This window comes from Pinus tabuliformis, chromosome 1_2, assembly GCF_031772625.1.
Source record: "Pinus tabuliformis cultivar Carrire ecotype Pingquan chromosome 1_2, CPIR1, whole genome shotgun sequence".
Lineage (NCBI taxonomy): Eukaryota > Viridiplantae > Streptophyta > Pinopsida > Pinales > Pinaceae > Pinus > Pinus tabuliformis.
In genome coordinates this window covers 371,312,483-371,339,377 of record NC_142298.1, presented here as the reverse complement: position 1 = coordinate 371,339,377, position 26,895 = coordinate 371,312,483, and the positions used below count along the sequence as shown (strand labels likewise).

The 26,895-nt window shown below is 33.9% G+C and overlaps 1 protein-coding gene across 1 annotated transcript; it reads left to right on the top strand.

Moving 5' to 3' along the window:
• Positions 1–19,285: 19,285 nt before the first annotated feature.
• On the top strand, positions 19,286–19,835 carry LOC149205923 (uncharacterized). The gene is made up of 3 exons (XM_089397538.1): positions 19,286–19,456; positions 19,563–19,639; positions 19,740–19,835. The coding sequence occupies exons 1-3, from the start codon at positions 19,286–19,288 to the stop codon at positions 19,816–19,818; spliced, it is 327 nt and encodes a 108-aa protein (XP_089253664.1). The 3' UTR covers positions 19,819–19,835.
• Positions 19,836–26,895: the final 7,060 nt, after the last annotated feature.

Genomic DNA, 26,895 nt, shown 5'->3' with positions numbered 1-26,895 from the left:
TAGTTAATCGTGTCACTAAAAATAATAATGAATTAGAGTATTGTTAATTTGTAAAAAATAAATACACGAAAAATAATTTTATGAACACGCTAATATGATAAGTTATGTTAGGATCAAAGATAAAGTAGTAGATCTTAAAAGAGAAAACTTTAAAATGAGCCACCTTGAAACTATATTAAGAAAGACTGTTAACTATATTAAGAAAGACTATTATCAAAATTAACGGCTAAAAAAATTTCACAAAAAAGGCAACTTTCTTGTAATAATTTTATTATTATGCGTATTAAAAATAATTAGCCTATTCAAAACATTTTAGGTGAGGAAACAATTTTGTTATAATAATTTTATTATTAGGTATAAAGTTTTAAAAGAATGGTTAATAAAAAATTTTACACTTATATGTAATTAACATAATTATATTTAATTAATATGATTATGATTATGATTGAGGGTGGCATAAACGAAAATGATGCATTGCAAAACATAAATAACATTAAAGATATTGTTACTTCTAAGTTCAAAGAAAAATGTGGTTTGAGAAAGATTTAGCAGCTAAAAGAAAATTAAGTTATTATAAGAAGGTCATCAACCCCACCCTAAAAGATCAAAAGTATCTCTCTATTTTAACTAGCTCAAAGAAGAAAATTAATATAGCAAAGACTAGAACGAATTCTCATGAGCTCCACAGTGAAACAGGTCGTTGGGCAGTTCCTAAAACGCCATGGATGGAAAGGATCTGCCATATATGTGAGAATAGGAACATCGAGGATGAAAACCACTTCCTCTTAGAGTGCCTTGCGTACAACCACATTAGATCTCAGTTTCACAATCTTTGTTACAATACTGACCTTCCTAGCCTTTTACAATGTCAAAATTATAGTGAGCTCGGGAGGCTTCTCTCCAAGCTTTTTGAGCATAGGAATAAAATCTTAAATCAAAATAAATAATTTGTTTCTTTAGGTCCGATAGACCATTGTTTGGTCTCAACAGACGTTAACCACCACCACCATCATCATCATCATCATCGTCATCGTCATCATCATCGTCGTCATCATCATCATCAAATGTGATTCATATATTTTATAAATGTTAATTTCATATATAAATTTAATATTAAATATTAATATGTATTATGTATTGTATTCATTTTATATATTTTAATTTTTCTAAATATAACTAAAAATATCGAAAACTTAAATAAAAATATGATAATCATTATTTTATTCAATAAAAAATTAAAATATATATATAAATTATATAATGAAATTTTTATTAATTAAAATTAATAAATAGAATTTTAATAATTGAGTTTATAACTTCTTACCTGTGAGATTCCACGCATAGTTACGCGGAGCTTCAATCAGGGAAACCATAAAAACGGGATTCTCTTCAGCGGTGAATTTCCCTGTAAAAAGGACTTATGTCCCCCTAGATTAACAACCTCTCATTCAAATCTGCATTCAATAGTTTCTGCGATTAAAATTCAATCGAAAGAGTAATATGGCTACCTAGTTGGATGCTACACCAAATGAAAGCTAACTGATTCCATTTCTGTGTCGACTGAGTTGGATGCAAAACCAATGAAAGTTAATGGATATATTTCAATTTGCTTAATTTGTGGTGAAATAAATAATATTTAAATTAAATATATTATTTCCTTTTTGAAGTAGAAAATCATTTAAATAGTTTTTATATTATTGGTAGATAATGTATTAAATTAAAAATATTATTTTCATATAAAATCTGATTTATTCAATTATTAAAAAATCAAAATTCCTCAAAACCAATTTCAATATAGACCAAATCTATAACATAATTACAGTATTCAAAATACATTTTTTTTAAATATTTTTTTAAAAAATATTTTTTTTAAAAACAATTTCAAATCTAAAATGTAAAAGTATAATTTATAAATTTAATATTTTTAATATTTTTTAATAATAAATTAAATAGTTATAATAATTTTTAGTTATATTTACAACAGGAGGATTCTTCACAAGGTGGGGCTAAAGAGAAATATGAAAATAAATAATTGTTTGGAAAAGTGGTTTGACTATTTTGACTTGAACATAAATAATAAATAATAATTTTTTTGGTGGATAACTTAGAGAAGTGCGTAATAAATTATTATTTATCCTCACCTAGACACATGTTGGGCTCAAACTAGTTATAGCAGATGATCTGATGGATGACATGGAAGATTATGTGGACATTGTGAGTCTCATATCGGGCTCTGGGCTATTAGGACAATATAGCGTTGAAATGGAACTAGAGTGGATCAATCTAAGGTGTGAAGTCTCAAAGTAATGGGAAACTAGTCATTAGTTGTAGATGGTCAAGATCGTCATTAGTTGAAGTTTTATCCACCAAGTACTAGAGTGTAGTTTTATGTATGAAAGTTGAGGCTTTATCAAGTGTAATGTGGAAGGTATGATGGGGCATATATGACTTGGAAAGAGGACCATGTGGTAGGTCATGATTATTTCACTGTGTAATGATGTGGTGGTCTCTGAGGTATTGGAGTTTGTGCTAGGGTAGTGTTTTGGTGAATTTTTTCTATGTATTTTGGTTTGGCCAAAATAGTCGAATAACACAAATTTTCACTAAAAATATTAGTTCTTAAGGATTACCCCCAGTGGGGCCCTTACTAAGCTTCCAGAGTACCTAGATGTGAAAACATACATGCAATAAGATAGTTCTAGTGTAAGTAGTCCCAATGAGATAGAGAATTGCCATTAAGAAGATCTCTGGCATGGTTGATCTAAAGAGCTTGCCAATTGATGAGTATCGATAATGGGATATCCCATAAATATCATGAGTCCAAAAATTTAGGTCCATATGATGACTTAGTCCTATGATGTGGTCGCACATTATTAAAGGGAAGAGAACATTGGGTGTAATGGTAGAATGGAAGAGAGTTAAAATTGAGAGTTAAGTGCTAAAATTAAAATTCTGCTAAGGGAGATCCAGGTGCAGATAATTAAAGGCTCATGTTAAGCATAAATTTGAATGAATAGTAAGAGAAATTAGCGATTAGAGAGTACAATATTGCATATGCAGCCATCTAAAAGCACCCCAGTGGATGCACATGCATGAAGAGAGCACATGCATACGGGGATGCACAACTAAAGTTAAGAGGTGAACTTGATGTAAATAAGAGTAGAGTTATATGTAAAAACATGACAGAAATATGAGAAAATTATGTGTGAATAGAATGTGACTTGATGAAATAGTCAAAGAATCCATGATGTCACGAGTAAAAACCATGGATTGATACCCATGCTTATAGAGATTGTAAGCTGTAAATATTGAGTTAAACATTGTAGTAAGTGATTACCACATGTATATGAAAATATAAAGAGACCTACAGTATACCATGTAAAGAAAGGTAATTGAATCGAAGCAAAGGAAACTTGACCAAATAATATGATGGAGAGCAAAGTGGTAATCATGTAAAGTGTGTACAAACAGAGCCCAAAACATATTTGAATGTAGTTGAACATCAACTTAAGCACATGCACATCAAGTTAAACATCAATTTGATCATACAATTCACTTTAATTTCCTTCTATGCATTATCCTTCTAGACAAGTGACATAAGGCTTCAAGTGAGAACTCTTTCCTCTTAAGAGGTTGACAATCTTAGCCTCCTAAACACCATTTTCCCTTCGTCAAACTCATGAATGAACACTAGCGTCATTTAATGCCAATATGATATTTTCATCTAGTTGTGTGAATAGAACAATAGGTTACACTAATGATGTGGTCATTGAAAGGTCTAATGTGATAGTGGGCTACTATATCAATATTAACATTTTTTAGGAAAAAGATTTTTGTAACCAAATATGTATTATTTAGAACAAAATAAATATATTTAAGAGATTATATGTTCAAATCTAATGAGTCTGTAAACTAAATACTCAAATCATTAACTAGAAAAAATTACTAATATTAACAATAAAAAAAATCCATTAATATAAAATTAAATTAAATAAAAAAAAACACAAAAATAATATCATAGGTACTTATATTTATCTTAATCAAAAAATATTAATCAAGAAATTATTTTATTATAACCCATAAGAATTATTAGAAAAATATTTAATTAAAAAAAAATTGATAAATTACATTTAATCACCAATGAAAACGAATGATATATCTGTGTCTAGTTGGAATTGACATCAAAGTCTCAAAGCCTCTTGTAAGTTGGCAAATATATTTTTTTATATATAAAATTATATAAATAATTCAAATTTAGTTCTATCCGATTTCCGTATATAATATATATTTATTAAACTAATACAAATTATGAAATATAGTTTTAAAAATATAATTTTAAAAAATAATATATAATTATAGGGAATTTTTATTAGTATTTGTGAAAGGTAAATATTATAACAATAATTTCAATTTTTATTTTACTAATCATATATATATACAATAATTTAAAATTTTACTTTATTTATTTTGTCAATATAAAATATTAGAATAATATATATGTAAGTATTTATTGCCGAGAGGAAATTGAAATATTATTGTAAAATTAAATGGAAAAAAATCAAAATTAAAGAATAATAAATTAAAATAAACAAAAAATTATGATTATGGAAAAAATGTAAAAGTTGTTTTAATTGTTTTTTCTATTTGACACGTATATTAGTGCAGCTATATATATTGAATAGTTGGTAAATGTCCACCAGTATCAATTTATGATAAGCATTAAAATACTTCTCTCGTCTTATATTGTCTATATAAAAAAACATAAAAATAACTAAATTGTAATTTTATTGTAGGGATTTATAAGGTAAGTTCCTCAAATAGAACACCAAAGGACATCGCTCACAAACAGATCACAGATCATTACACTAGTATTCTTGATGTGGTTAAAACCTTCAAAGAGGGAAACAATCCACTGCCTAAGCCAACATGGCCACTTCATGCAATTTATTAATAAAAGAAATAAAATTTACATAAGCTTCTCTCATGAACGATCACCTTGAAAATGACCCTCCATGCTATTTAAATAGAGATCATGTACCAATCGGGTGTTAAGCCATGGATCAAGTGTCAGTAATACCGAGGAGAGAATGAACCGTCGGATCACTTCATGTCTAGAACATATCGTGATCATTAGATTGTAAGTTAGAAATGTACATAGTAAAGAAACACACTTTACCTAGCTCTACACTAGACCAAGTTATACTTAACTATTTCCTATGTGTCAGAATATCCTAACATCCCCCCTTAAGAACAACTTGGGATAGGATTGAAGGATGTACAAATATGACATAATAGGAGAAAGAAGGAGGCATTAGAGCCTATTCCCCCTTAGTGACAACTTCCTAAACTCCAACCATAAATCAAATTTTAGTAAACTTCACTTCTATGAGAGCCTTTGTAAAGATGTCTACAACTTGATCATCAGTTGAACAATATTGCACTTCAAGAATATGATCATGAATGAGCTTTCTGATGAAGTGCATGTGTAGTTCAATGTGTTTGTTGTGCTGATGTTGGACTGGATCTTCGCATAGTTGAATGGCACTTTGATTATCACACCCAAGTGTAGTCGTATGTTGCTATTGAAAGCCAAACTTTGACAGGATTTGACGAAGCCACATGGATTCCTTACTAGCTTCTACGATGCCACGATACTCTGCTTCTTCTGAAGAAAGAGAAATGGCACTTTGTTTCTTGAAAGCCCATGTAATAGGTCCAGACCAAGAGTGAAGACATAACCTGCAGTAGACCAATTGGAATGAGTGAAACCAATCAATAGAGGAGATGCTTCTGCACTATAATAGATCCCAAACTGAATTATACCTCGAACATAACGAAGTATTCTTTTATTTGTTTTACAGTGACTTTCACATGGGTTTTTCATAAACCGAGCAATAAGGCCAACAACAATGGAAAGGTAAAGACAGATATGGGTCAGAACAAAAGTTTTCCTACATGTTGACGATACAAGGTAGCATCAACTTCAGGGGAAGTACAAGTGACTCTAATTTTTGCTCCAGACTGAAAGGGACAAGAGGTTAGCTTATAGTCTTCCATGTGAAAGTTGCATAGAAGAGCATAGGCATACATGGACTAGGAAAGGGAAATACCTTGCTTGGATTGCAATACTTGAAGACCAAGAAAATAATGCAAGTGTCCTAAGTCTGTCTTTTTAAACTGCTTTTTAAGGCTGGACTTCACATGGTTTATAAGGTTGGGATCACTACTAGTAAGGATAAAATCATCAACATAAAGAACAAAAATGATAAGAGACTTACCCACTTTCTTGGTGTAGGCAGTATTGTGAGAATGACACCTAGAAAAGTGAGTATCTAAAAGAAATCTATCCATTTTGGCATACAAAGCCCAAGGGCCTTGATTGAGACCATAAAAGAATTTCTTAAGCTGACATATAAGGCTGGAGTCGGTTTGTATAAAGCCAGGAGGTTATTCCATATAGATTTCTTCATGCAATTCCCCATGCAAGAAGATAGATTTTACATCCATCTGATGGACTTCCCATTTGAAAGAGGCAGCAAGAGAAAGAACAAGGAAGATAGAGTTCATTTTGGGAACAAGGGAGAAGGTTTCAGTATAGTCAATGCCTTCAACTTGTGAAAATCGCTTAGCAATAAGACGAGCTTTATGTTTATCAACTTTTCCATCTGGTCCAAACTTGCTTCTGTAAACCAATTTACATCTAACTTTGGAAGAGGAACAAGATCCCATGTATCATTTGCCAATAATGAACGATATTCTTCATTCATAGTTGTGTCCCATTCTGGATGGCCTTAAGCTTCAACAAAGGTGTCAGGATCATAATTCGTTGAAGCTTGAGCTAGTAAAGAAGTGTCTCTATCGAACTTCGAACGTATACGTCACTTATCTATAGGGTTACCAACAAGAGAACCTGCTGCATCCCGAGTAGTACGGACCGATTTTGGAAGCTGAGGAGATAAAGGAGGATACTGAGTAGGTGGGGGAGGATTGTCATCCTTGTTGTCATCATCTGAAGAAGAAATATGTTTAGAAGTAGAAGGGATAGAGAGAGGTGGCACATCCACCGAACTAGGCTCGTAGGCCGATATATTTTCAACAAAATTTACATCTCTTCTAATGATAACTTTTCTGGATTTAGGTGAAAGAAGTCTATATCCTTTGACATCTTCAGAATATCCAACAAAAATACATTTTTCACTCTTAGGTTCTAAGGCTTTATGTTTCTCATCAGGAATATGGGCCCATGCTTCACTCCCAAAAACACGAAAGTGACTTACATCTAGTTTAATTAAGCTCCATGCTTCTTCTTGAGTGATATTCTTTAAAACCTTAGTAAGTGTGTGATTTACTAAGTAATTTGTGTAGTTAATTTCTTTTGCCCAACAATTAAGACTATGTCCTTTAGATTGAAGCATACAATTAGTCATTTCCTTTAAGGTGTGATTCTTCATTTTAGCTACACCATTTTGATGTGGATTACATTGAACAGTATGTTGCATTAATTCCATGCTCAGTGCAAAAGTTGATGAATTTGTTGTTAACATATTCTCCACCATAATCAGATATTAGCTTAAGAATTTGATGTCCAGATTGTTTCTCAACAAAGGCCTTGAAGGCCAAGAAAATGTTAAATACTTGACTCTTGGGTTTTAAGAAGTATACCCAAGTGCGTTTGGAGAAATCATCAACGAAAGTTAAGAAATACTTGTAGCCAGAGAATGAAACAACTGGAAGTCGACCACATAAATCACTATGCACAAGGTATAAAGGGGCAGACGCGTGCCAAGAGGTACGTTTTTCAAAATTATCCCAATGATGTTTTCCGAGTACACATCTAGAACAAACACCATCTCTGCAAGATACCATAGGAAGACCTGTCACCATATTTTCTTTACATAGATTTTGAAGGGAGCAATAGTTTAAGTGACCAAATCACTGATGCCAAAGTTTACTCACTTTATAATTATGAGCAACAAATACCGAGGGAAGAATTGATGACCCAAAGTTATTAAACTTATACAGTCTTGTAGAATCATCAGCAATTCCAGTAGCTAAAATCTTTCTAGGATCTCTTAGGTCCTTAATTACAACATCATGAGGTGAAAATTCAATGATTTTACCTTCACCTGAATGAGTTATCTGATATACAGATAAAAGGTTGCAAGATAAGGTTGGAACACATAATACATCATTAAATTGACCATTTTCTAGATGAATAGTTCCATTCCCTACAACACTAAGAGATATGTCATCACCAACATATATATTTTTGGCGTTACAATCATTTAAATAAGAAAACATGGCTTTTTTTTTCCATGTGATAAGAAGCTCCATAATCAATGAGCCACTCATGAGAATGACAAGAAGAAGATACATTTATTTCATAACCAAACTGAGATGCTTGACAACCACATGCAGAAAGTGTTATTCGTCAAGATGAAGTTGAAGTTGAAGAGTGCTCTAAATGGATTTTATTCTTCTTCATTGCTACTTCCAAGGCTTCCATCTTCTTAAAGCATTTGGATTCTAGGTGGCTATCTCGATTACAAAAGTTGCAATGTCAATCAGTCTTCTTCCCTTTGTTTTTATGTGCCTTATCATTTTGTTGAATTGATTTTTCATTTTGAGACTGAAAGTGCTTAAGACCCTTTGTTGGTTTAGGACCATTCTTTTTAGGATGTTGCTTCTTAGGATTCTTTGAACTTGGTTGCTGTTGGGTAGCTAAGGCTTTCTTAGAAGAGTTTCCAAGATTAAGAAGGCCAAGATATAAGAGTTTTTCTCACTCTGTTATTAAAGAATCACAAAAGGCATCAAAAGAGAGGGACTTGTAGGCTTGTCCTTGAGAAATAAAGGCTTCTCTAGTAGAATGGAAGGTGGAAACAAACACAGAGTAGGTTGGTCCTAACTTAGTAAGAATGGAATAGATAAGGCTACCATCTTCTTTTTTAACATTAACACCTTCTAAGAGAAGTGTAAGGGTCTTGAACTTGGACAAAAATCTTCAATGGAAGAAAAAATTTTGGGGTCCATCGTAAGCAACTTATTTTTGAGTTGATGGGCTCTAATTTCATTTTTAATTCCAAAAACTTTATTGAGTTGTTTCATTGCTTCATCAGGGGTATCAAGTTCTACAATATGGAATCTAAGGTCTAGAGAAATAGACATCCCTATCAACCCATGTGCTTGATCTTGCCTATTTTCCCATTGGCTACCTTATCTTCATCTTTAGGTTTATATTCTTGGCTTGAAGCTATTCTATAAAGACCTTTACTTCTAAGTAAATCCACAATGTAGGATAACCATTGGAAGTAGTTGGTGCTGTCAAGAATAACTTGGCATGGAATTTCCATTTTAACAGAAACTGAAGTTGTAGATGCTGAAACTAAGTGTTCCAATGGAAATATCTCAAAAAATTAGGCCGATTAAAAAAAATAGCTCTGAAAACAGCTTCCGGATGAAGAAGTTATGGCTTTTTGAAGAAAAGTTGTTGAAGATGCCGACGAAGTATGTGAATGTGTGGAAGTGAATGATAATGTTATATTTTTAAAAAAATTCTCCCTCTTTCCAAACTTAATCTAATTAGCTCACTTTTAAAAAAACATTATGTGACCCACTTTTATAAATAAGTGAAAGTCACTTTTACAATGGTACTTTATGAGCTACCCACTAAATTGTAACTTAAATAAAAGATAAAGAGACTTTAGAATTATAAGTGACTCACTTTTTATAATGGGTGAGAACACTTTTACATAAAGTAACTTTAAAACATAAGTTACACGTGTGTTTTTGAAAAAGTAACTCTACAAAAAGAAAAACTTGAACCCAAGACCTCTATTCTCATAAAGTAACCTTGGACCAAGTGAGCTAGTTTAAAAGGTTAGTAATTTTTGGAAAAGAGGAATGGGTTTTTTTTTTTTAGTCACTAAATCTTTGGAGTGCGTGCTTACTTGAAAAAACCCTTTTTGCCTACGAAACAAAAAATCACATGACCCAACATGGACATGCAAAAAAACCAAACCTTATGGCTTGAAGTTAGCTTTCGTCGGAAACCAAATATTTTACTCAATGTTTCTGATTTTCCGAGATCATACTAAGGCATGGTGGAAAAGAGCATACACATGAGAAAAATCCTTCCTTTCAATTTTTTATTTTCCCAGATCGCACAAAGTTGCGGTTCAAAGAGCATACGTAGAAATGAAAAGCATAGATCTGGTAATAAAAAACAGAGAGCTAAATAAACTGAAATAAACAAAGAGATGAATAACTAACACTGCAAATAAAGATTGTATACCTCCAGATCTTAAAAATGATGTAGCTAGGGCTACCAGAAACCCTTTCACGTGAAACGAAAGGGGTTCCTCATTGGAACAGATGCTCCTAACACAATAGAGCAGTCATCTCAGCCCGAAAATAGTCAAAAATAGTAGATCTAGGAAATGAAAATCAGATGCAGTTGTATCGGCTTCGGATTTGGATTACTAAAGGATGCAGCCTCAAATAGCTCTGATACCATGTAGGGGTTTACAAGGTAAGTTCATTAGACAGAACACTAAAGGACACCACTCAGAAATAGATCACAGATCAATACACCAGTATTCTTAATGTGGTTAAAAACCTCAAAGAGGGAAATAGTCCACGACCTGAGCCAATGTGGCCACTTCAGGCAATTAATTAATAAAAGAAAGAAAATTTACATAAGCTTCTCTCATGAACGGTCACCTTACAAATGACCCTCCATGCTCTTTAAACATAGATCATGGACCAATTGGGTGTTAAGCCATATATCAAGTGCCAGTAATACCGAGGAGAGAATGAACCGTCGGATCACTTCATGTCTAGAACATATCGTGATTGTCAGATTGTAAGTTACCAAAGTACATAGTAAAGAAACACACTTTACCTAACTCTACACTAGACCAAGTTATACTTAACTATTTCCTATCTATCAGAATATCCTAACATTTATTTTAAATTATTATTGTTAATTAGAAAAAGAATTAATATATGTGTTAAATAGTATTCTTATCCATGGAGATTCAAAACTAAATTCATCGTTCCCTTCTAGAGCCCTTTTGTCATCATAGAAATACATGCAATTATTTCTCATACAAATGAAAATTAAAATTGAAATCACTTGTCAAATTTCAAATGAAAATTATTTCTGACTTTTTTAGTTGAACGGCAAGGAGACATTTCATAATATGTGTTACTTGTCATTACTTTTATGGTTTTTTTAATTAGTTATTTTTCTATACACCATGAAAATGCTAGCCATTTTTACCCAAATCATGATGGTTCAAAAAAAAATATCATTTTTATACAATAGAGTATTATTGTTAAGTAGCTTGTGCATGTGCGTATCATGCATTTATTGAAGCCACGTCCTAGTAATGAGAGTTGAAGGTCAAACACTTTGGTTGCGGTGAATCATTTTACTACTAAAATGGAGAAACAATTCCAATTAGAATCGACTCCTCATATTCCCGCTACTAAGATTTACAAATGGTGTGCACCAATCTTCCATGGCTTCATCTATAGATCTGCTTACTTCCTACTCCACTTGTATATATAGCTTACTCCACTTGCTTGCAATTACTACTTGATCTGTTTTTTTGGATTTATGAATATTACTTGTGTGTCTTCTTTATACCTACTTAATATGATGGCACATAAATAGACACTAGGGAGTGTAGGCTTAATTCACATTAAATAAGTACTATTCAATTTATAAATTTGTTCTTATTGATAAAAAACTATGTCGTTTCAGTGTGTTCTTTTGCACATGGTGTTTGTGTCTTGATGCACATGTGCACTAATATTAGGATTACAATTTTAATGGGAAATGGCTCTTGTAAATTATAATTTTTTAATCTAAAAATCTATTAGTGAAAGTTTTAAATAATTGTTGTTTTTCCTTTTATTGGACCTTATAGTGATATCCATAAAATAATACTATAATAATATTTCATTTCAAAGATTGCTTAAAATTGTTTAAATAAGTGGACCAACTATCATATAAGAACCTATAAGAAAGGAACAATTTTACTGTATTGGAATGTTGTATAGAAGATAAAAGGGTAAATGGTTCTATTGAATTCTCTCCATATAATTAATCTATAGGCTATAAATAAACCATCCAATTTAATTTTGTCCATATGATTCCTATATAGAGTGTAAGTAAATAGTCCTATTAAATTCCTTCAATAAGATCATATATAGATTGTAATATTGGTGAATCAAAGTTGAAACAATATTGTATATGTGTACTTCTTCAAGTGTATCTCAAGTTATGATCTAATTTGCATACTTACACAATATGAGATGAGATGTATGAGGTATACATGAAATTTTAAAGTATTTTTCATTTCTTGTCTTTCGAAGTCAAAAAGTATTTGTATTACTCATTCATAAAAAAACATACATCATGCTTTATGTTCACTCGCAGATTAGTAGCATTTAATAGCTTATCAACCAAAAGTTTGTCCATTTAAACAATTTGAATTTGATTAGAAAACCAAAGTAATAATACATTCAACACTTACCATTAAAGAAAAATGCTACTAACATATATAACAGAAAAAAAGGAATGACATACATCTAGAAAAACAATCCAACTGAATGGTATGTTGTCCTTCCCTTAGGAGGTACAAAGCTCCAAGTCTACAAGTTCTTTTGGACGAAATCCAAACCCTATAGATCAACTTCATCATCTTCTTTTGCATTTCTTTCATTTGGGTTTATCTTTTACTTGATTTTAGAGTGTTTTGTTAAAAAAAATTTAGGATGATCTTCACTAAAAAAATTATTTTTCATTTCCATATGAGAATAATAATTTACTTTAATTTGTCAATTTTAGAAAGACAAAATGAAATTAACCTTTCAAATTGAAATTTAACCTTTTTCTTCAAATTAATCCAAGATCCGCAATTTACCATAGAATTTTTTAATTTGTAAATGAATTATGTTACAATACAATGGCTTATCAATAGCATATACAAATATGACATGTGTTGATATGAAAATTTCTTTAATTCATTAATTTGAAATAAATTAATTAAAAGAGCATAACTAATTTGGAGTTAAATCATAACCCTTGATTTGTGTATACTACTATGAATATTATAGCATATTTCATGGAAGTTAAATCTCCAACATCCACCTAATAATTACTAATAATCAAATTAAAATTCTACAAATCCTATTTTGAAATAGACATGTCTGTCTTTGGAATTCTAATGGAGCTTCTGGATTTAATAGTGGAGATGCATTGAATAATTGTCATCCATTTTAATTATCACCATGAAATTTTAAATTTGGGAAAAATTAACTACATGAATAATCATCCATTACTTGCATAAATTTCGGTGCGCACTAACATTAATAAATTTAGATATTTACATTTTTATTCCTACTTAAATTTATGTAATTTTACTCCTATTTAAATTAATGCAAATAATTGCATAAATTATGATGGATAGTAATTTTTTATTTGAATATAAACAATGTCCAAAATAAATCATATGAATAATCAAATGTGCAATCAACATAGTCCCTACCAATTAAGTGCATGTTATGCCTCTACTAGGTTGGCACATTTACACTTTTACTCCACATGTTAAAGTATTGAAGACAACATAAATAATGGTAGGTAGTATCTCCTAGTAGGTACATTTATTTCCATCTTGTGTCTATTGATTTTTTATGCAAATACTTCCTTAAATTATGGTGGGTTGTCACCTGAGTGTGAGTGACTTTTAAGGATTTTAATTTTGAAGCTTAACAATGAAAAAAGGATTTTAATTTTGAAGCATAACAATGAAAAATCATCGCACAAATATTCAAAATCCATGGAATAAATATTGCAGCTACATCAAAAAATTATGGCAAAAAAATTGAGGCACGCATGGAACAAAGGTTTCAATAAGACCTTCAAAGTTATGGTCCAATCGAATGTTTGAAAAATATTTTTTTCAATAATATTAAAAAAAAATGTTTTTCGAAGTTAGGCACTATAATTTGGATTGGTCAATGCTAAACTAGTAGAGGCAAATCCATTGTTAGAGTCATGGCATGAAACAGACTGAGAATGCTTTTCTTATATAAGTGTCTATTTTGGAATAAGGCTTCTTGAATTTTAATTTAATTATCAATAATTATTAGGTGTTAGGTGGATGGTGAAGATTTAACCACCATAAAATATTCTAGAATATTTATAGTAGTATACACAAATCAAAGGTTGAGATTTATCTCTAAAGTAGTTATGTTGTTTTTTAACTTTTAATTAAATTAATTAATTAATTAAAAAAATGTCCTAAAAACCAACCTCATAGGAAGTGAGTTATGTTTTTTTGGGCATGTGGTATTGATAAGCGCTAGTATAGGCCCATAGTATTGTATCAAACTTTAGTCTATTTCTAGATTAAGAATCTCCATAGTTAAGAAAAAGGTAAAATTCCATTGTTGACAATCTTGTTTTATATATAATGAAAATAATATAAAATAAAAGTGTAATTTAGTTAGTTTTTATGATTTTTTTATTTTATTTTAACAATATACAAAATATTATGAATGGAAATTTTTAAGGTTTTTTATAATTTGATGTTTATCTGTGTTTCTAGCTAATTAATTTATCTGATTGCACTAATAATTATCTTCTATCAAAAAACACTCTTTACTTATTAGTAAAAATTTAAATTATCATATAACACTAGTTCATTATTTATTATTAACCTAGAACAATAAAATAAATTTTAATAATTATATTATTATTTCTTATAATAAAAAATAATAATTTACAATCTCATAGAACAATTATATAGAGATCTCACCGTGAGCAACAACTATCCCTCAAATTTAGTCCTGTTAAGAAAATAATGGTAAAATATAGATTACATTTTTAAAAAATTGAAAAATATATTAATTAAAAAATTATTATTTTTATTAAAAATATATATTTAATTTTTTATATTAAAGTAAAAAGGAAAAAAATTAATAATAATCCTTTAGGGAAAGATGAAAGATGATATGTTTTGATGTAACAGTGAGAGGCATATATCATTTAAATAGAGAAATAATAAAATCAATTTATAAATATTCTATCGAACAATCTCTCTTCGCCGATTACTTTGCATTCACATTTTCCTAGCCAACCTTGAAAGCCTGTTCCTTCACTCATGTGGTTGCACATTGTGAAAATATCCCTCACGATTAGAGGACAAAACAAAATGTACTCTATGTCAAAATAGAGGAGCAGTCTAACCTGAAATGTCGTATAATAATAAGGCTTATCTACTTGATATCCTTTATGATAGTGAAACTTATCAACCTTTTATAAAATGATTGTCAATAATATTAATTTAATATTTATGACAAGATGAATTAGGTCTAATTTCTTGACTACTAAAAGAGCGTCCATAAGGAACCAGAAAAACAGATAGAAAAACAGATAGTAAGTACACTCATAGAAAGCTTTAAGGAATCATACTAAATTTAATATTTGATGTGGATACAATATTAATGAAACGCTTGCATGATTTACCAGAACTCTTGATATTTATAAAAAAATAGATTATTTTGAAACCTGAAAAGGCCATGATCCATTGGACTTAAAAAGAAAAGCCAAAATATGTCGCAATAAAATGCTTATAATACTACTGTTTATCTCGTATTAATCATTTCTATAGAAGCGTGTCAAAGTTAAGTTAGCGTTTTCTGTCAAATCCTACCAACCATGAAATTTTTCATTTTTTAATCGTGCTTGTCAAAGGAATCGGAGCTACTGAGTTGAAATGTCTGGCTTTCTCGTCTTGTCTTGACAAGAGACATGTTACACAAATTTCAATATAAACTGAACAACTAATTTCTCTTCGTTACCTGGCAGTTTCATGTCATTACCCTTATTATGGTGAATGATAACAATATCCACAATCTTCGCATCGCACGCTGCCTCTGAAAATTTTAAAAATTAAATTTCAGACGACTTTCTTATCATCACATCTCCAATAATTTTTAACGCCAGCTGGCATTCTTGCACGGAGGCTATTCCCAACGCAACCTGGGGAACATTCTTTATTGTTCATGGTTAACAGTAAAGAGGAGTCATCTAACGAGGCGGAGGACTTGTCTGCACCGTTAAAAAGTGGCTAGAGAGGAGTCATCTAAGGAGGCGGAGGACTTGTCTGCATCGTTCAAAAGTGGCTGGAATCTGGGTAAAAAAATTTCAAAAAATCTTGTAGATGCAGTGTTTGAATCGTGTTTTTAATGGTGGAAATGGATTCAGCGCCATCAAAAACGTCTAAGACACCTAAAATTTTGAAATTTAACAAATATAACTTACATTTACTAAAATCCTTGCTGGATTTTCTGTAAATATAACTAGAATTTCCATAACTTTTTGAGCAACTCATGTAACGAGGCGGAGGAATTTTCTGGACCATTAAAAAGTCGCTGGAATCTAGGTAAAAAAATTTCAAAAAATCTTGTAGATGTAGTGTTTGAATCGTGTTTTTAATGGTGGAAATGGATTCAACACCATCAAAAACGTCTAAAACACCTAAATTTTTGAAATTTAACAACTATAATTTACATTTACAAAAATCCTTGCTGGATTTTCTTTAAATATGAATAAAATTTCCATAACTTTCTGAACAACTCCTCAGCCTCGTTAGACTACATGACAGTAAATATCATTCGATTGTATGGTACTTAATTATATTTAATATTTTCCATAGCTATATGTCATATTTAATTTGATTGAATTGCAAAAATGTGTAAAGCATATAGTTCCTTGCTTTCGTATTTTGTTTTTAATAATATCAAGTATTCTTCTGTAACACAAACTTACACGTCCACTTCTATGAGGAAGGATGTTTTCACGAAAGAAAGAACGTGAAGAGAGGAAATCAGAGTTTTCCGTTTCCTTCACATCATTCCGTGTTTTCTTCTCACGGTCCTTTTAATGGTGACTCATTTGTGGGTTATTTTCATTTTTAAGTAATCTAGCTGTGTTGCTTTTTTATTTTTTTATCTTTTTAATATTAAGGAAATATGTCGTTGGGTTGGTTTTGTATTTATTGGATTTCTTTTACTTTCATTATTATTATGGTTTATGTATTTTTTATATTTAGCCGAATCGATAATTGGGTTGATCTATTAGAAGGGTGCCATACTGAGTTGATTTCAAACATTAAAATAACCAGCAGATAATACTTCATTTCACTGCCCTCAATTAAATGGTTTTTAATTTTTATATATATATATATATAATAAATAAAAAATGTACTTATATTATCTTACATCTAACAGTTTAGAGTATGTACCGTATCTATGTCACCTTGAGATGTTCATTCTATAGTCTAGTATGAAGGGATGTGTAAGTTTCTAGGTGCATCCATGTCCTTTTAAAATAAAAATTATATTCTAAATAGAAAAATAATATCTGCTATAATTAAAAAAAATGAACATTCTGTAAAGTAATTAGAAGTAAAAAAAAAAAAAAAAATATGTGAATTATTCTATCTTAACAAATTTATGTGGATACCGACTTCATATATATTTATATATAGAAAAAAATAAGTTTAATGGTTAAAAATTGTATTTGGTCCTATATATATTTTATTTAGCATTCAAAAATACAACTTAAACAATGAAAAATAACACATTATATTTTACACTCTAAAATTTTTTATATTTAAAAAAATTTAATTACTCTCCACTCATATTAAATCTGTATTTAAAATAAATATATACTAATTTAAAAAATAAAACTATTAAACATAAATTTCACACCACCACCTTAAAATCAATGCCAATGCAATATCAGATAATAGCATTATCTGAGGATTTGCAATATCAAAGGACAAATAATGGCATCTTTGAACCTAAAGTTGTAGCCACTTCTGTAACAGAAGGAAAGAAGAAAAAGTTACAGCGCATCATAAAACTTATATTATTTGTGCGGATGTAGCAAAATGTCATTGATGCGAGATGTCGATTTCCGAATGTTCATTAAGCTGATTATTATTGTACAAAGAAGATGATTATGATGGGCAGAATGGAAACACCGTCTCTCTGCTTGTTATATTAAATCCGGCGACCATTTTAGAGCGTATTATTTGCATTGGATGTTATTTTAGTGTTTTTAGAAATTAGTATAAATTTATTTAAATTATGGATTTATTAAGGGTGTCAAATTTTTGAAAATGTAAATTTTATTTTAAAATGTGAAATTTGAAAAGGATTTGCATTAAAATCTTTTAACATTTTATAGACTTCATCTAAAATATTTATATATTTTATCTTTGTAATAAAAAATGTGTGTTACTTGATACTAGGTGTTTGCAATAGAACTAATAATGTTGACTAGGGATGTGAGAGTGTCTGTCACAAAGTTCTCATGTAGTGAACTTGTCACATACCACTTGTTTTCATGAGATATTAAATAATACTCATAATTTTACTCACTGTTCATAAATAATTCCTAATATATTTTGTTCAACCCCATTTCCAATACATTTTTCCAATAAAAACTATTTTTTTACTCTATATTCTTAATTTTAATTGGATAACCCTTTTTATAACTCCTAATACCCATAAAGCACCTCGTACTGGGCATCCTCCGCAGACTATCCCACCTAACCCCTCTAATACCTATAATATATTGAATTATCTTTTCATAATTTTAAAAGTCCCTTTAAGAATCAAGGTGATAGGCTTTTTAGAGACCTTGAATTCAATGTTTTTGTTTACCAGTTAGGGCTTGGGGTTTGGTATGTTGTGTTTGGGTTCTCTCCAACTCACACATAATACCTATAAACCACTTCGTACTTGTCACGATCTCATTATAATTCAAGAAAAACAGTAAAAGAAATTTTCTTTTTATATATATATGGTATGGTAATTTTCCCCATTACCCACACCCTAAATTATACACCTAATCTTTATGTGTAACCCGCCAGACCTTCACCCATGTACCCCCTTAAGTATATATTGGTTTATTTAAGTTCTGGGTCAATTCATATGGCGGCAACAGACATATAAAACTTAACTATTACCATACTCCTCGATTAGGCTTCCGCATTACTAATGTTTGATATCATATACGTTAAAGTGTTGGCCATAATTGCTTTACCATCCCGATATAAATGTTAAGTGCCAAATGGCAGTACGACGGAGCCAGCTCACTTCTCTCCGTGGCCAGATGGCTCAACTTCACGTGCTGTCCATGTGCCTTGTGGAGGGTTGACCTGCTCTGGGGTTTGCGCCAGGCCTCCCGCCTAAACCAACGATGGCGATCGCTCACCCTCATCGGACGGCTCAGCTTCGTTTAGGGTTTGACATTTCATATATATGTCCACCGGATTCATCATTGGGTTCATTTGCTCCCTTAGCAGCAGCTGAGCTCCTTCGACAGGTTACTCTGCAACCTCCCTGGTTCATCTCTTCCTGCCAGGTACAGGTTCGGTCCGCGTTCCCTTTAAGGTTTACACTTACGGTTAGCTTTCAGATTGTTGGTATTCATGTAATCTTCTTATACCCTGACTATGTTCATTGTTTGCTTACAGTTGGGTACAGGTCCGACGCTGACCACAGCTTGTCTTCCACAGCGTGCCGGAGGGTTTGGCTGCTACGGCACTTACAGGTATGCCTATTTCGCTTACGGTTTCTTTGATGGTGAATTAATGTAATGTTGTGGGGTGATTACAGCTGAGACAGGGCTTGTGTTCTGCCTATTGTCTCAGGTCCGATACAGTGTTCCAAACCCTTGTGCGCTTAATCTGGCGGCCTCATTATGCCGGTCTGTCCAGCATGAGACCCTAGGGTCATGGCTTTCACGCCTTACTTATATTTTTATGTATTTAAATAGCTAGGGTCTCAGATTTGTCTGTCATTGTCTGTTTATTTGGAAGCTCTTTCGAGCTATTGACAGATTTGTAAGGATACGCATGAATTTATGTACTTTTGCAATAGTTAACACCTGCGGCTCACCGCTGTTTCCCCGGTCCGGATTTCTTCATGGCTTTTGTAATACTTTTTCACAGTTTCTTAACGAACGTTGTTTCCTGAATATTAAGCTATCAATAGCTGTTGATGGACAATTGATTCTTCGTTACTGGCGCATATGGGAGTTTGATATTCGGAGTGCCTCGCTGCTGTTCCTTTCTAATACTCGATAAAGTTTACAGTTATGATAGTTTCACCGCAATAGGGTTACTATGATTTAGTTCTGGAAAGTTTCACTTGTATTTGTTTTCTACAGTTCGGTTCACATTCTTTATATGCATATATACAGCGACAAGGGTTAGTCCTGCATTCGTGATATGAATGTAGAGTCTACCCTTCCACGCACAATCTTTGCCGTAATTCCAACTAGCAGGTTAAGATGGCTATTATTCGACTGTATGCTTGCTTTGATGTTTTAGTTCGATGCTATAACTTAGTTCCTGTACAATATACTCAGATACTTTGGCTTGTTACCTGTGAATGTAACCGTTTCCAAGCCTGATGTTAGGGTTTGACGAGCATCATTGTTATTAACTATACGATGCTTCTCTTTACAGCACTGTTTTCTTATTAATATTCCGCTATACAGCTATTGGTTGGAATGATAGTTTCTGGGTTGTTGGTTTTATATGATATTTCATGCTCACACGGCACAGGCTAATACTGTATCGTTCATGTACCAACATTTCATTTACATTACCTCGTTTTGGTTTACACAGCATTAATCTATTGAACAGTTATACGCAGATAAAATTTGTAACTATAGCCTTGACTTATATATTGTTACCATTTACATGCAAGCTCAGATTCTGTGTCAGTATACTGTATATAGCTAGCTCGGCTTTTCCCAGCTTCTCAGATCTTTACATTCCAGATCTGTGCACTATTAAGGTTTTCTGTTTAGTTTAATACCCTGATTTTCCTACTGTTATTTGGTACCGTTTCCTCATACCATTTCCATAGTTCTCAGTTGACTTCATGCTGAGCACATTGTAACTGTGCGAGCTTAAGTGAATACGGTTTACAGATGTGACCACAGTCACACCTTTCCATCACAGCTTCTTGGAGAAGAAACTGTAATTTTATCCTAGCTACCATATCACAATAACTTAAAGGAAATAATACAACTTCTGTATCTACTTGTACTCTTTAATACCTGTTCATTTTCTTTAACCAAACTAGAGAAAGCGTACCTGGTTATTCCTGCTACTGAAGTCCTTACTTTCAGAAGTCACCTGCAATGTTTTTGCTCTTAACCTCCCAACCTTGAGATCCACTTGCACTGGATTCTCCCCCCGAGCCGTCTTGCAGGCCTGCAGCCCTCAACAAGACTCATGCACTACTGTGTTGGGTTATCTGGTCACAACCAGACTTAACCTTTTCTTTTACTATCCAGGTTATCTGGTCATTACCAGACTTAACCTCTTTTCTTTCTCTGCTCTCTCATGGAATTCCTCTCTCTCTGCTTGTTCCTCAACAACCCAGAGACTTTTCCTTCCCAGGACTTTTCCTTGGGTGAGAAGCAGTTGCATCAGTTTTAAAACTGATTCACTAAAAATAGAAATCCTCCTTCAGGAAGTTGCCAGCATTTTCAAGAACATACACATGTAACATAATTCAATAATCAACTTTTCATTAATAATGTCATTCAAACAATGAGTAACCACTTCACAGTTTTTACTATAGTAATATCCAGATTTACGAATTACCAGGGTCATTACATCTTCCCCCCCTGAGATTGGACATCGTCCCGATGTCTTCTCTCATTAAATAAATGTGGGTAAGTTTTTCTAATGAGTTCCTCGTCTTCCCATGTGGCTTCCTCAGGTCCATAGTGCTGCCACAGCACTCTAACTTGGGTAATAACCCGTTTCCGCAGCCGCACTTCTCTCCGGTCGAGAATGCTCTGCGGTTCGACCAGGACCTCGCCTTCCGGTTCGACCTGCAAACCACCAATACCATTAATCAGTTTCTTACAAAATATAGCTGTTTAATCAAACATCCTGATTGATTCTTACCCGCACATCTTGCCATCGAATAACATGTTTAGAGTCATATACATATTTCTTTAGGACAGACACATGGAATACATTGTGAATCTTAATGTGACTTGGCATGGCAAGTTGGTAGGCCACTGGCCCCACTCTAGCCAAGATCTGGAAAGGTCCAAAGTATCGTGGAGCCAGCTTGGCGCATCCGCTCCACTGCAGGGCGCTCCTTCTGGTTTGTATCCTCACAAACACATGGTCACCAACTTTGTATTCCGTGAATCTTCTTTTCCTGTCCGCAAAGCTTTTCTGTCTATCTTGTGCAGCTTTTAAGTTTGCACGCACCTTTCTTACCATGTCTTCCATGTCTTTAAGCATTTTCGGACCCAAATTCAGCTTGTCTTCCGGTCCACCCCAACTTGAGGGTGTACGACACTTTCGTCCATACAGGACCTCAAAGGGACTTAACTGAGTCGAAGTGTGATATCCATTATTATACGCAAATTCGACCAGATGTAAATATTCTTCCCATTGACCTGGTTTCAGCATTACATATGCTCTCAACATATCTTCCAGCACCTGATTCACTCGCTCGGTCTGACCATCAGTCTGCGGGTGATAAGCTGTGCTGAAGTTCAGCTGAGTACCTAACTCGGCAAACAATGTCCTCCAAAAGGTAGAGGTGAATTTCACATCGCGATCTGATATAATTACCTTTGGTAACCCATGCAATCAGAACACATTTTTCATGAAGAGATGAGCAATCTGCACCGCCTTGTAGGTGGACTGCACAGGAATAAAGTGCGCTGCTTTACTTAACTTATCAACCACTACCATAATAGAGTCGTTGCCTTTCTTTGTTCGGGGCAACCCTGTTATGAAATCCTTGGAAATGATTTCCCATTTCCACTCTGGAATGGGCAACGGCTGTAGCAGTCCAGCGGGGTGCTGATGTTCTGCCTTTATTTGCTGGCATTCCAAACATCGTGCCAAGTACTCCACCACTTGTTTCTTCATTCCTGGCCAATAGTACTCCTTCTTAAGCGCAGTGATCATCTTCTGGTACCCAGGATGACCAGAGTAATGGCTGATATGAAACTCATCCAGAACCAGCCTTCTAAGATCTTTTACATCAGGTACATACATTTTCTTATTAAAACACAACATTCCAGCACTATTTAGCGTATATCCTAGCTGTAATTTTTCCTTATCAGATTGTTGTACTTGCTGTTTTAAATGCTGGTATTCTGAGTCAAGACCAGCTGCTGTTTTTATTTGCTCAATTAGTGAACTCTGCCATTTGCTGGCTGAAAGTTCACATAAACAGTGAGTCTTCCGACTTAATGCATCAGCCACTCTGTTTTCCTTGCCCTTTAAATGTTTTATTTCGAAATCAAACCCACTTAGGAAATCTGCCCATCGGCCTTGCCTTGCATTCAGTGTAGGTTGGCTGAAATAATGTGTCAAGCTGTGGTGATCTGTTAACAGCAGAAATTTCCTCCCTAGGAGGTAATGCCGCCACATTTTCAGCGCATGAATAACAGCTGTTAATTCCAAATCATAAGCAGAATATTTCTGTTCATGTTCCTTTAGTTTCCTTGACTCATACGCTATTACCTTTCCTTCCTGTGTTAGAACCCCTCCCACACCCTCCTTGCTTGCATCGGTGCATACCACATAATCCTTGTTAGGATCAGCTATACTCAAAATGGGTGCCGTGGTAAGTAGGTGCTTCAGGCGGTCAAAACTCTGCTGACATTCTGATGTCCACCTAAATACCTTCCCCTTTTTCTGTAAGGAGGTAATAGGATACGCTATCCTAGAGAAACCTTCCACAAACCTCCGGTAATATCTAGCTAATCCCATAAAGGATCTGATATCAGCAACATCCTTGGGTATGGGCCATTCCATAATGGTTTTTATCTTCTCCGGGTCTACAGCAATTCCTTCCTTAGTAATCACGTGTCCCAAATACTGAATTTCCTCCTTGAAGAAATCGCATTTGCTGAATTTAGCGTATAGATGATGTTCTCGAAGGGTCTGCAACACCAACCTAAGGTGTTCTTCATGTTCCTGCTGGGAGCGAGAGCATATCAGAATATCGTCAATAAATATCAGCACAAATTTATCTAAAAACCGATGAAACACGCTGTTCATCATACACATGAAGGTGGCAGGTGCATTGGTCAAACCAAAAGGTAGCACTACAAATTCGTAGTGCCCATAGCGTGTACGGAAAGCTGTTTTGGCAATGTCCTCATCTTTACTTCTGATCTGATGATAACCAGATCGCAGATCAATCTTGGAAAACACTTTTGCCCCTTTCACTTGATCAAAGAGTTCATCTATCCTGGGTAAGGGGTACTTGTTTTTGACCATGAGCTTATTCAGCTGCCGGTAATCTATGCACATGCGAAGGGTCCCATCCTTCTTCTTCACAAATAATACCGGAGCTCCCCAGGGTGATACACTGGGACGTATGTACTGTTTATCCAACAATTCTTGAAGCTGCATTTTCAACTCTGTTAACTCTGGCACACTCATTCGGTAGGGTGCCTGCGATACGGGTGCTGCCCCCGGTATCAGCTCTATAGTGAAGTCTATGTCCCTCTTTGGAGGCAACCCTGGTACCTCTTCAGGAAAAACATCTGTAAATTCCTGTACCACTGGAATATCGTCTAATGCAGACATCTTATCTTTCTGGTTTGCATAGCCAACTTGTATGGCATAGATCTGGCATTTCTTTCTAATACATTTAGCTAACTGAGTTGCAGTGATAGGTCGAATCTGAATAGGATGTTTAATTCCCTGCAATTCCTGCTGCTGCCCCAAATCATCTTTGTAGTATATGGTCTTGTTTTTGCAATTCACCAATGACCAGTGCTTTTCCAGCCAATCCATACCAATAAGAATGTCATACAAGCCTAATGGAAGTACATTCAGGTCTGCCGTTACGGGCTGTCCAGCTATACTGAAAGAACAGTTATTAACTTTAGCTAAAACCCGCCTTTTGGCTCCCGTAGCTAACTGGACCAACCATGGGTTTTTGAACTTTTCTGGTGGTAGTTTACAATGTTCCACTACTTTTGGACTAACATAACTTAAAGTAGCTCCTGGATCAATAAGTACAGCTACAGAAAGGTTTGAAATCTTACCTTCGAATTCCACCATGGAAGGTTGGTATTCCGCTTGCCAGTCCTCTAAGGCTGCATTGATTCTTGGTACGCTGCGCGCCACATCCCCAACAGTTGAGGCTTCATGGATTTGAGATATTTGATCAGCTCTTTTATGCTGTGGACAATTTCTAGCGTAGTGCGGTCCTTCACACACCCAGCACTGAACTGGAGGTCTGGTTCCCTCAATCTCCGATCTAGCAGGTGGTTCGCTGATTCTGCTCTCGCTTGGCTTAGCCCGGAAGGTGCCCTTATTTGTGCTTCTGTTAAACTGCCCCTTTCCAGCTCCTTTACTACCATTTCCACGGCTGCCTTTGTTATTTCCAGCAACTCTGCTGCCTTTTCTTTCATTCCATCTCTTGCTTGGAATGTCTCCTTTTTGTTTGTTCTGCTGGTAACAAATTCTAGCCTTCCGAATTGCCTCATCCATAGTTCGGGGATTGTCAAACTCAATCCGTTCCCTTATATAAGCTGGTAGGCTACTCACGAACCTCTGCACCGTGGCCTTCTCCTCTTTTATGTATGGCACATAACGAAGTAGAGAAGTGAAGCGATTTATGAATTCATCCATGGACTGCTGTCCTAGTCGTAAGTCATGGAATTCTCGCGCCTTTTCATCATAAAAGCGCTCAGTTAAATACCTCTCCTTAAAGTATTTCTGAAATTTTTCCCAGGTTATGCTTTGCTCACTTACTCCCTTCACAATTTTAATCTCTTCCCACCACAAGGTGGCTTTGTCCTGCAACTGGAAAATAGCCAGCTGTGCCTTCAGATTTTGGTCATATTCATAAAGTTGAAAATATTTATTAATATTAATCAACCAGGCTTCTGCTGCTTCTTCCTGCTCTCCATCGAAAAGTGGAGGTTTGATTTTTCGGAATTCTCCCTGTAATTCCACTTTCTGTCTCTTGGAGGTTTGCTGCTCTTGCACATTATCAGAATGGTCTTCCTGTTCTTCTGAAAGCTCAGGTGCGTAATCCCGTTCCTCAGTGCCCCTTTGCTGTTCTGCACTAAGGCTGGCTAAGGGTGGATTTTGTTTATCTGACAAGATTTTCAGTATTCTTTCTTGTTCCATTGTTAATCGCGCATTGTCCTCACGCAGACGCGCCATCTCACCTTTCAGCTCCTGGACAGTTTGCAGTATCGCCAGATTGGTACTGCGCGTCTCAGCACCAAGCTGTACCCACAGCTCAGCATTTTCTTGAGGGATGCCGCCAGCTCCCGACATTTCCTCCATCTTACTATTAGCTGCTAGCAGGTAGCTGTCTTTGTATGGTTCTCCTGGTGGTACACAAGAAAGGCAATTAGTTGCATTGTTTTTCTATATATACATTATAAGATGATCTTTGCTGTTCCAGAGGCCACAGTTTTGAAACCTCTGCTCTGATACCACATTGTCACGATCTCATTATAATTCAAGAAAAACAGTAAAAGAATTTTTTTTTTTATATATATATGGTATGGTAATTTTCCCCATTACCCACACCCTAAACTATACACCTAAACTTATGTGTAACCCGCCACATCTTTCACAGACGTATCCCCCTTAAGCATATATTAGTTTACTTAAATACTGGTCAATCCATATAGCGGCACAAACATATAAAACTTAACTATTCTCCTCAATTAAGCTTCCGCAATACCAATGCTTGATATCATATATGTTATTGTGTTGGCTTTGATTGCTTTACCATTCCGATATAAATGTTTAACGTCAAATGGCAGTACGACGG

What these genes read in the sequence shown, in the direction of transcription:
- LOC149205923 (XM_089397538.1), top strand. Translation starts at nt 19,286, where the DNA reads ATGGCGATCGCTCACCCTCATCGGACGGCTCAGCTTCGTTTAGGGTTT. An exon ending in TCTCTTCCTGCCAGGTACAG is followed by an intron (nt 19,457 to 19,562) that starts GTTCGGTCCGCG and finishes GTTTGCTTACAG; the next exon opens with TTGGGTACAGGTCCGACGCT. An exon ending in GGCTGCTACGGCACTTACAG is followed by an intron (nt 19,640 to 19,739) that starts GTATGCCTATTT and finishes CTATTGTCTCAG; the next exon opens with GTCCGATACAGTGTTCCAAA.